The 11,517-nt window shown below is 35.8% G+C and overlaps 1 protein-coding gene across 1 annotated transcript; it reads left to right on the forward strand.

Moving 5' to 3' along the window:
• The first annotated feature begins 2,168 nt into the window (after window positions 1–2,168).
• Window positions 2,169–9,523, forward strand: LOC143258262 (uncharacterized). The gene is made up of 2 exons (XM_076517239.1): window positions 2,169–2,438; window positions 8,071–9,523. Exon 2 carries the CDS (start codon window positions 9,169–9,171, stop codon window positions 9,502–9,504), a length of 336 nt encoding a protein of 111 aa, XP_076373354.1. The 5' UTR covers window positions 2,169–2,438; window positions 8,071–9,168; the 3' UTR covers window positions 9,505–9,523.
• The last annotated feature ends 1,994 nt before the right edge of the window (window positions 9,524–11,517 follow it).

Below are 11,517 nucleotides of genomic sequence, written 5' to 3' on the forward strand. Positions count from 1 at the left end.
TTACACATATGGGCAAGTAGTGTAGATAGTTCTTGGATGCCATGATAGAATAATAATTAGGCCATTGCATTATAATAATAATAAATATATAGGTTCAATTTTTTTTATACCTACTGCCCTTTTGGTTTGTGAACTGTTGAAATATTTGTGTTTGAAAACTACAGGAATTTTGTTTATTGAGAAGTCAGAACTTGTGTTAGGGTAAGTATCCTTTATATTGATGGATTCAATGGGTAAGAAAGAAAACTATTTTACAGTTTTTAACACGGAAATAAATATAGAATGTGTATAGAAGGCCAGTTGATCGATTATTTCATTAATCAATCAGCAAGCCAAAAATCAAAATATTTATAAATTTCACTCTTGCGAAATGATAAAGTCAAAATTCTGATGTCTGAGAGTTTTTATAAGGCATATTTGTACAGTGTTCAAATGTTATACTTGTTGGTTATGTTTAATAAATGCACTGGAATCACGAGGGTTGTTCTGTATTGTTAGGCTTAACAAATTTTGATTTATGAAAATAGCTTCGTTTTCTGTTCTGTTACTGTAAGTTTTCTTGTGATGCTTGGCGTAGTGTAGCCTGGATTGTGGATTCGAACTTCCCTCACCGAACATACTCTTCCCTTCAGTCATGAGAGCGTTATAAAGTTACAGTCAATTCCAATATCAATTGATAAAATAGCCCAAAAGCTGCTTCCCTTTTCGTCTAATCACGGAAGTCTAGCGCAGAAAGCCTTTGAGTAACTTTACGTGAAATATAAAAACAAATTTTGATATTTTCCACTCCACAGTGTTCATCCTGATAAGTAACAAAATGCTTTGAAAAACAAATAAAAACATCCACAGTGTTGCCTGCCCTGCTTTATATGCAGCTAATAGGTGGCGCTAGTTCTTTATTTTTATTAATACAACTGGTATCGTATTAATTGATCGAAATGTAAAGAAAGAGTAGCATATTTCCCACCCTTTTATGTACGACCCCTATATAATGAAAATAAAAGTATAAAATCCAAATGTATCTGTTTAATTCTGTGGGTTTTGTTAACCCGTTGCAAGGTATATTTGCGTCGAGTCTAATTTATGTATCAAACTCTGAACCAGAGCCTAAATGAAAATAACGAAAAGGGTGTTTGGACGTGTTAGCCCAAGATACGGGCCTTCCATGTTTCACGACAATCTATCCAGAAGTAAAATAATGGCGCATAATTGTGATTGTTGGAAAGACAATGGAAATGCAGTATGTTTGTCTGTCAAGGTAAATAAAACAATGCCATATCTCCATAATGTATCTTTATTAGCTAAATATTTCGCTTTTACAGAGAGGATGGTAAATATTCTAATTTAGATTCAACTGGATTAGTGAACTTTTTTAGGATATCGATAGCTTTTGACGAAGTTGTGAAAAAGATATATTGTAGGTCATTATTTTATTAACCCGAATGGAAATGTATGATAAGAAACTCCAGTTTGCGATAAAGAAAGATAATAATAATATGTTTCTCTCCTTAAGGGAAAGGCATAGTAACAACGCAAATAACTATAGTTCTTGTTCTGATGTTAGGGCCTGGCATGGCCTAGCGCGTTAAGGCGTGCGCTTCGTAATCTGAGGGTCGCAGGTTCGCGCCCGAGTCGCGCCAAACATGCTCGCCCTCCCAGCCGTGGGGGCGTTATAATGTGACGGTTAATCCCACTTTTTGTTGGTAAAAGAGTAGCTCAAGAGTTGGCGGTGGGTGGTGATGACTAGCTGCCTTCCCTCTAGTCTTACACTGCTAAATTAGGGACGGCTAGCACAGATAGCCCTCGAGTAGCTTTGTGCGAAATTCCAAAACAAACATGTTCTGATGTTATGCTTAATGAAAACTGGATACTAAATTCGTTCCAAAACAAATAAAGCAGCTGGGATATGTTGGTTTTTTTGTTGGTTTTTTTTTCGTAGTCACCCACGAAATATTAATACAATCTAATTTTAGTATTTGAAGATTGCCGTTTTGTTTAATAATAGTATGTTGTACTAATAAAAAAAAATACATGTTTAATACATTGGAGTCTGTAGGTGGTCACGTGCTAGCGATTTTAACATTCATTGGATGCTCTTGCTCAACCAATAATAGAGCACAACTGATATACGAGTTGTTCTACTGATCTTTTTGTTAATACTGTATATGTGAAACAGCACGTGGCGTTAGGAGCTGGAAAGTATACTGCGACTTGTAGTTAGTTATGATGGATGACATGTGTATGTTTTCTTCTGCCGGATAAACTTGTGCTAGTGTAGCATTGCAGTGTAAAGCATTATTGACACAAATATATGTGAAATGTTTATGCGTAAAGAAGGATTTATAATACGTTTAATTGCTATAATATAAGTAACAATTTTCAGTTTTGAAAATGATAGCTGTTTTGCTTGTTTTCACTTCGGTATACTTGGCTGTAAGGTAAGTAACAGAGTTTCACACCCTAACAATTGTTATTTAACGAATGTATTGCTTAAATAATGTTCTTCGCTGTGCTTTGTTTGTCCAAGCGCCATAATGGTAATGGTGTATTATTCTTGGAAGGTTTTATTATTATATTTAATTTAGAGTTTATCAGTGTTTTGAAGTTTACGTAACTAACAAGTAGCAAAAATAAAATTATAACGGTCTTACGATAATGCACAGGTAGGTGTACAGGTAAGTGTAGAGAAGTCGTGTGAAGTGAAACTTGGGGACATACTGGTAGTAGTTAATACTGTATTTGGGGTTTTTTACAACCGAAGTGTTCACTGATAGGTGCGTCAATTCTTTGAAAGTACATGTTATTATAAAACAAGAACAGTTGCGTCTGTGGGAAAGGCAGACATAGTCAAAAATTGATAAGTGTCGACATGAAAATGACTTAGTTCTATTTAAAACTTGTATAACGTTGTGTTCCATCGTAGATAGGTTAGTTAACTTGTAGTAGTAGTTGTCATGTGTTAACATTTTTATCACTACTCATTTAGCAGTATAAAATTTTTGATATATAATTGTTAGGCCTTAAATTTATTTGTGAGAACAGTGCTTTCTAACCAATGTTAGCCATGTTATTGACACGCTCTTTGCTGCTCCGTCAAGGTCAAACATACACTGTTCACGTGCACACTAGCCGGTCGTTGCTCCTGAAACATTTTTTTTTTCTATATAACATTGTGTACAACATTTGTAATCTAATCGTTGATAAAGACTCATTGGACTTATCACGAAGCGATAATAGGAACTAAAGTGTTACACTTTAAAGGTATTCTAATGTGTTACTTGTAGGCTGTGCATTACAACGAGACACATGATGCTGTACGTAATGTGAACTGTTTATGAAATATTTTTGTCAGAATAAATAGCTATTAATGGAAAATATTTTGCACTGTTTGTACGATGTCTCTTTACGAACTGGTGTGTCATTTTGTATTACAGATTTAAGTAACAACTTCGTACATTTGTAAAGTTTTACCAGTGTCATATCATTAACTGGTGCCACCCTTTCAAGGGGTGGATCTTCAATTTATTAGCCCTACTAACATTAATGAGTATATTTTCTTACGCATCTGAGGCTTGGGGCGAAACTGTAGTTTCAGACCTAAGTCACAGAAAATAACCCTTAAAACTTGTACATCTCATGACTTTCCCACGTATGTGTGTGTGTGTATATATAAAAGGATTTTGTAGTGTGCTAAAAAACACCCCTCAACAGTATCTTTACGGGGGGGGGGACTTCAGCCTCCCTTCCGAGATTGTTTAAGGTTTGCTCCAACACCGGTACTTTTATTGGTGTTATGTTTAGCTCATAAAAAATATTGAAGTCTGAAACCATAAGTTTATATGTTTAATTAATTTGAACCGTGTAAGCATGTACTATTTGGATAATTTATATTGACGTCACTATAACTATCAGTTTATATTTGGTTGAAAACCCTTTATCTTGCACTTAATTCATATAAATGAAATAATTAGGTGTAGTTTATAAATGTGTTGAAAAAATAGTAATGTGTTTTACACACGTGTACTTGATGCAACATGCGAGGTTTACAGTTATTAATACATAGTGTAAGCTTGCATTCTGTTAGCAAGTACACGAATTGCAACATTAAAAAATACTGTTGATTTAAGTAAAACAGTTTCTTCTACAAAAAAGATTCACCTCTGCCCAAGACACAGGCGTAAGAACAGGAAGTTATTCTCCTGTGGTGATCAATATTACCACTAGTATTAGTAAGGGTTTAGAGGTAGCAGTGCAGTTTAAGACCAGCTTTACTACACAAAAAGGAATGTTGGCTATTTATTTTTGAATATCATTTTAGTATACGGAATTCTGTGTGTTATCAAAAACATACCAATAACCAACTTGTTATTTAGTAAATAATATTGTTTTGTAATAATAAATACGCGTAAACAAATTACTGTCGTATTAGTTTCTCATGTTTTTTTTATCTTCAAGAACAGCTCCGGGAGTTAGATAGTAGTACGTTTGGTTAACTAATTTTAACATATTGAAGAATTGAGGAAAAAGAAAATATAAGAGTTCACTTTCGTAGTATTGATGTTCGTTCATATTTTTTCAGATTTTAAGAATTAATTTGCTTAAGTCAAGTCTGTTTTTTTTTATTATTGGTAGACTATACACTGTAGTTGTATATACAGCTTGTGTTGGTTAAAAAATCAAGACATTGAAAGAGTTTAGGGCACGTTTGCAATGAAACTATTTTATTGCATCAGAATGTACGTGTATACTTATATATCGGGTCAGTCGTACGTAGCTAATGGTTTGTCGTCTAGAGTACGTTAGCCTTTAAAATAAATATTTTTGTTTAAACATCCACTTTTAGAACAGGAACATAATTTCAAAATTTTTAATCAGCTTTGTTTGAAACACCGACAAAAATATTGTCAAAGAATGTGTAAATAATAATGATAATAAAAATATTTGAGCTTTAAGCCTCAACATTGAAAAGTCGGACTCTAAATAATGAAAAAATATTATTACGTATCAGTGTTTGAGAAAAGATAATCTGGCCACAGATAGATAAATATATTCATAGTTATATGGACAAAAAATGCTTTTATAAGGGTGACATCTGACGGCAGGAGTAGGCAACTTGTTTTTCATAACGGCCACAACTGTGGCTAATGAAAACAACTTTGGCCACATTATTAAAAAATAAATAAAATTGAAAGATCTTAGTTTCGTCAAAATAATTACATTTCAACTAACCTTCAATGTGAAAATTAATGGGGGGTTTTCATCAACAAATTTTGTGAAATTTGGCTTAATATTTATGCTCAATGAGCTCTGCCTCTAAATTTATATCGGTAAGCCGAGATCTGTATCTAAACTCGAGAAAATCTAGCGTAGATGATGTTCACTCGCACACCCATGTGGATCCAAACATCGAAAATAATTTTGAAATTGCTATATTTAAATTTGGAAGACTCATCTATCAGAATAGTGACCCATTTTTTTCTGATAGAGCATTTTTGTTTACCTTTTATGTGTTCTACACTTCGCAGGGTAAGCTTCTCGTCTTCAAATCCACATTTATCCAAAGACAAAGATGTAATTTCCGTACTACTAAATTTCTTAAGTCAAATTGAAATGGATCATGCAAAAATTCAAATATTAATTTCAAATTTTTAAATTCGGAGAAACGTGTTTCAGTTTTTTTTGGTTTTTTGATCCAGTTTACATATGGATCATCTTTAGCATAAGAGAAATCATAGTCATTATTATTTTCTAGAAAACTATTCAGCTTTGCAAAATGTGTCAAATCATTCTTTTGTAATTGTTCCGCAAGGAGGTTTACCTTCAATTGAAATTCATGAATAGATTGTGATTGCTCTCTTATTATTTTCTCTCTTCCCTGAAGCTTCGTATTCAAATTATTCACGTGATCCATCATGTCGCACAGAAAGTGCAAATCACACTGCCATGATAAAGTTTCAATTTCAGGGAAGTTTTTAATCTTACCTTTTTCAACAAGATAATCTTTTATTTGAGGAAATAAGGAAGTAAATCGTTCCAAGACCTTTCCTCCACTTAACCATATTACATTTGCAAAATCAGTAAGATCATCAAAAGTACAATCACTGTGTTTTTTCAAAGACTCAACAAACTGTCGATGAATGAGAGAGCTTCCACTTTTAATATAATTCACAATTTTTACAACAATGCCCATCAAGTTTTTCAATTCATCACTTTTAGACATCTAAGCACATAAATTTTCCTGATGCGAAATCCAATTTAAAGATGGCAGCAAGGATTTCACATTATTTTCAATTAAATGCTGTTTCAAAAAAGAAAAATCGTAATTCCTCCCCAGTCATGGCAGGAGCATCATCTCGTTTGACAGAAATCAGTTTTTTAAATCCAGATTGAATTTTTTTGACATTTCAAGAAAGTATTCATAATGTTTTTTTCCACATGTTCAATCTCATAATCCATGAAGGCCGAACATTTCTTCCCTTATTTGAAGATCTGAAGTTACATATCGAACCCAAAATATCAATTGTGCAGTGTCACTAACATTTGTTGGCTCATCTAGTGCTAAAGAAACAGTCATCTAGTACAAACAGTCTTTTAGTTGTTCAAGCAACTGATTTTCTATGTCTTTTGCTAACTCTAGCATTCTGCGGACAATTATTCTTCGACTTAATCGCAAGTTATTTACTTTTTGAAAATATCTTTTATTTTGAATCATAATTCTCAACAGAGTTTTGATGACCACAATCAATATTTATTTTACTAGTTCATCATCAGAAAAAAATTTTTGAGCTAGAATCAAAGCCACTTTATAGCTAGCTAATGTAACTGGTTCTATCGATGATAAAATTTGTTTAGGCCTCCCTTTGTTCACAAAGTTCTGTTTTCAGACGGCTTATTTCATTCATACGATTTTTGCTATCAACTGGAAATGTTACACCAAATTAATTGTGAAAAATGTTAGTGTTGCTTAAGGTTGTATACTTTATTATTCCTAAAAACTTTGTTACACAAAAGACACACTGACTTATTATTTGCTTCAATTACTGCAACTCCCAACTTTCATTAAATTCTTGTTTCACATTTTTTTCCAGTCATGCGCCATTCTCTTTTCAGCAGTAATACCATAAATTGTCTTTATTTTCTGAGTGTTTACCATCATCTGGATTCTTTCATTTTCGAATTATCCACTTATCCATGTTATGGGATTAAAAACAACATATATTTAAACACTTGAAAGTTGCACGATAAAAATATTTGCAAGCGCATGCAAAACAACGCACACTCGATAACAAATATTTAAACCAGACTGATGTTACAAAATGGCGGAGTCTGTGGCAGTGATGAAGCGCGCGACATCAGCGATGACATAAGGCAGTGTAGTTGCTGATTACCAAATTGGCGATAAAAAATAAATGATGGAAAAAGTTGATTCCTAAACTCAGAGTTGGTCACAATTGTGCTATCCACTGGACAGGTGGTCAGTGGCCATGGAGTTGCACACCCTGTCTTAGAGTATATGTTTCTGCAAGATTTTATTTTCTAACCCTTACTGTGAAAATTTTAACAACCAACGAAGCTCTTGTTTCTAAACCTAAATCACCGTCGATCTTGACTGTCAGTACAGATGGACACTGATATTCTTTAGCTTAGAATTTAGGGTTTGCATCTGTATATCATAGTCATACAATTCATTTGACTTTGAATAATAACAATGATAAATATATTTGAGTATGCTCTACATATATTTTTTAAAATAGCGTGCATTTTATTTTCAAAAATGTATTTTCTGCTAATGAAAAATATCGACAAAGTTTATACAGTTGATAACTTTTATCATAAAAGATGCGTAATTAACTTGGTAAGTTGTATCGTAAAATGTTTCAATAACGTGGTAGATTGTGTCATAAATGCTGCAATTATTTTATGTAAACGTGTGAGTTGCGACTAGATTAATTCAAAATGTTTTTGTTATCTTTCCTTTGGTGAAACATCTGTAACACCTATACCTTATTTTCTTATATTACATTCTCTTTCAGACAAACCTTTAAGGCAAATGTTTCATTTTTTATTCAGAAGGAACTAGAGCAGTGGTTCTTAATCTGGGGGTCGTGACCCCCTGGGAGGTCGTTTGAAATTTCTCGGGGAACACGGAAGGTTTGGGAGTTATTGAGGAAATCACGTAGCAGTTTGTAGTTTTAGTTGCAAGTGCCTGTAACTGCCCACCAATGAGAAACACGCTGAAGTGCGGTAGTTGAACCGCGTCAAGATGCTTGTTGCGCAACCACTTGTCTAATTTTGAGTAACAATTTTCATATATTACAACGTTTTGAATTGCCTAAATTTTTTTAACTATATAATATTAATACATCGAACTTAAAATTTAAATATCAAAGTTTCCATCGTATTTAGTGTGTTTTCTCATTATTTATTTATATATATATAATGGTTATTATTTGTTATATATATAATATATGAACCCTCACACTGAGTGAATAAGTAGGTTTTGTATGATGTTCAGTAATTCCATGGATTTTGCATTTGTTTAGCACTTGTAGCGTTTCTCAAAGTCATTTATTTGTAACATTTTCAGTAAATTAGGATCTTTATATGGTTTTGTTTTATTCTACCTTTACGCAAAGTTCACCACTACAAAAATTATTATAGGGGTCACGGTAATACCCTGGAGAGTCTCAGGGGGTAAGACGATGAAAAAGGTTAAGAACCACTGGACGAGAGGGACTTGCTGGCTCTCCAAAGTCAGTCGAAAAGCTTCGCTCTTGTGATATATTGGTGGAAACATCCACATCTCAACACAGTGAACTCTTATATTCAAAGGCAATTGGGGATATACCTATAGAGGTTACATCTCATGTTACTTTGAATTCATCACGGGGAGTTATTGTTGAGAGGGATCTGGAGAACATCCCAGAGTCAGAGATTCTCGCTGGTTTCTCCACCCAAGGAGTTTCTGCAGTGAGGCGTATCTCAACTTGCAAAGATAGAATTATGGTGCCGACCAATGTCCTCATCTTGACATCACCACGTCCATCTCTCACCACCGTCAAGGCAGGTTATCTTAATTGCAGGGTACGGTCATACATTCCAAACCCTCTCCAATGTTTCCACTGTTAGCGGTTCAGTCACTCAAACACGTTATGTCATGGTACCTTAATGAGTACTCGTTGCAGTGGCGAGGAACATGATGCCTATGAGTGTGAAACGGACCCTCATTGCGTTAATTTCAACGGCTCTCATCCGTCCTACTTTCGTTCTTGCCCTAAATGGTTGGAAAAAAAAGAGGTGCACCGTTTGAAGACGATTCAAAACCCTACTTACTCTGAGGCTCGAAAGTTACTGTCCACCACTTCATCTCGGACGTATGCTGCTGCACTTCGTTCCACTACTACAGTGGGAGTGCAGACAGATCTCTCTGTGCCTCCAAAAGAATCGTTCTCAAAACAAATGAAAAGTCGTTTGACCTCCATGGTTATAAAAGTTGATGAATGAACTTCACCACCCACCTATGTCCCTAACATACATTCCAGCAAACCCAGTATCCACTTCCTTTTATTCTGGGTACATCTTCTTCTCCCACCTAAAGATGCAAAACGATCATTCATTCACGTCCTCATTCGCTGGAATCCTCTTCCAACAGCAAACATGCTCGCCCTTTCAGCCGTGGGGCGTTATAATGTGACGATCAATCGCACTATTCGTTGGTAAAAGAGTAGCCCAAACGGTAGCGGTGGGTGGTGATGACTAGCTGCCTTTTCTCTAGTCTTACACTGCTAAATTGGGGACGGCTAGCACAGATAGCCCTCGAATAGTTTTGAGCAAAATTAAAAACAACAACGACGACAGCAAAGACATGTCTAATTGACCCAGGGCAGGATCCATGGAGGTTGATAGACCTCCATCGAATGAAGACAATTCAGAAATGACAGGTTGTATGATGGACGAGTGTATGGAGGGGCGGCACTGTTGGTTGATCAGCATATGCTCACCCTGTCTTTGCCACTCGACACACCCTTGGAGGCCGTAGCCATCTATGTGTCCTGAAGAGACCTATGATCAATCAAATCTTGTTGCTCTTCTTGAACAGTTGCCATCTCCCTTTTTAATACTGGGAGCCTTTAACAGACATAATCCCCTCTGAAGAGGTATTGATATTGATGGGAGGTGTTGCTACATTGAGCACATGATCTCTGATCACAACTTTTATATTTTCAATACTGGTTCTTCTACTTATTTCCATGCACCTCGTCAGTCCTTTATTGCTATTGATCTCTTAATTTGCTCCCTTCACTATTCCCCATTTTTCATGGAGGTTGACAATAACTCGTGTCCGTGGAAGAATTTTGCCTACCACATGACACGGAAGGCTAAAAGCATGCCTGGGATATATTTCCTAGGTATTCCACGCTCTCGAACCCCATCACTTTCCAGCATGCCCGTGCACATATTCGGCAGGTAAGTAACACTTCTTCATTCTCCATCTTCTTAACCATCAAGACTTAGGCAGAGTGATCATTTTTCTTCCTTCGAGCTGATTATCTCTATGACTATAATCGCCCTTTTACACTGGTGGAACTCAACTGGCTTTTCATTGGTCTAGCAGTACATCAGTCGGACTTGATGATACACAGTACGAGATGCTGCGCTATCAACCTCCTGCTTCTCTTGCTATTCTTCTGATTGTTTTAACTGGATCTGCTAGGAAAATGTTTTCCTGATGCCTGGTGCCAGGATATTGTCCTACCTTTTTTAAAGCCTGGGAAGGATCCAATATTCCTTGAAACTACCGTCCAGTTGCTTTGACGAGCTGTCTCTGTAAGATTTTAGAGACGATGGTTAATGCTCATCTTGTTTGGTTCCTTGAATCAAACAACCTCCTCTCACCCACCCAGTATGAGTTCCGATGACAATGCTCTACCATATACCACCTGATTTGACTTGAAACATCAATCAGAGAAGCCTTTCTCAAATATCTTGTATCAATATTCTTTGAACTTGAGAAAGCTTACGACACTACGTGGAGGTATGGCATTTTGAGAGACCTCCACTTATATGGATTATGTGGTCATTTGCCCATTTTTATTAAACTATTTTTGATGGACAGGCGATTCCAAGTTCATGTGGGTTCGACACTTTCCCGTTCTTTTCTGCTCGAACTTGGAGTCCCTGAGGGCTACGTTTTGAGTGTCACACTTCTCAGTATCTCATCTCGTGTCAGTCGTCGAGCATGAGGTATATTGAGCGGTAGCTGCAGACTGCCCTCAGTTGTTTACTGAAGTGTACCACAGCAAATGATTTTAACTTCTCTTTCTCTAAAACCATTTTCATGCACTCTTGCCGCCAACGGGGTATTCACCTCGATCCTGAACTCTGTGTTGGTGAAGTTGTGCTACTTGTAGCCCCTGAGACAAGTTTCTTGAGGCTTATCTTTGACCGTAAGCTGACCTTTATACCATACATCAAGCAGCTACGAATCTAATGTACAAGAGCACTGAACACCCTCCG

This window comes from Tachypleus tridentatus, chromosome 7 (assembly GCF_004210375.1).
Source record: "Tachypleus tridentatus isolate NWPU-2018 chromosome 7, ASM421037v1, whole genome shotgun sequence".
Lineage (NCBI taxonomy): Eukaryota > Metazoa > Arthropoda > Merostomata > Xiphosura > Limulidae > Tachypleus > Tachypleus tridentatus.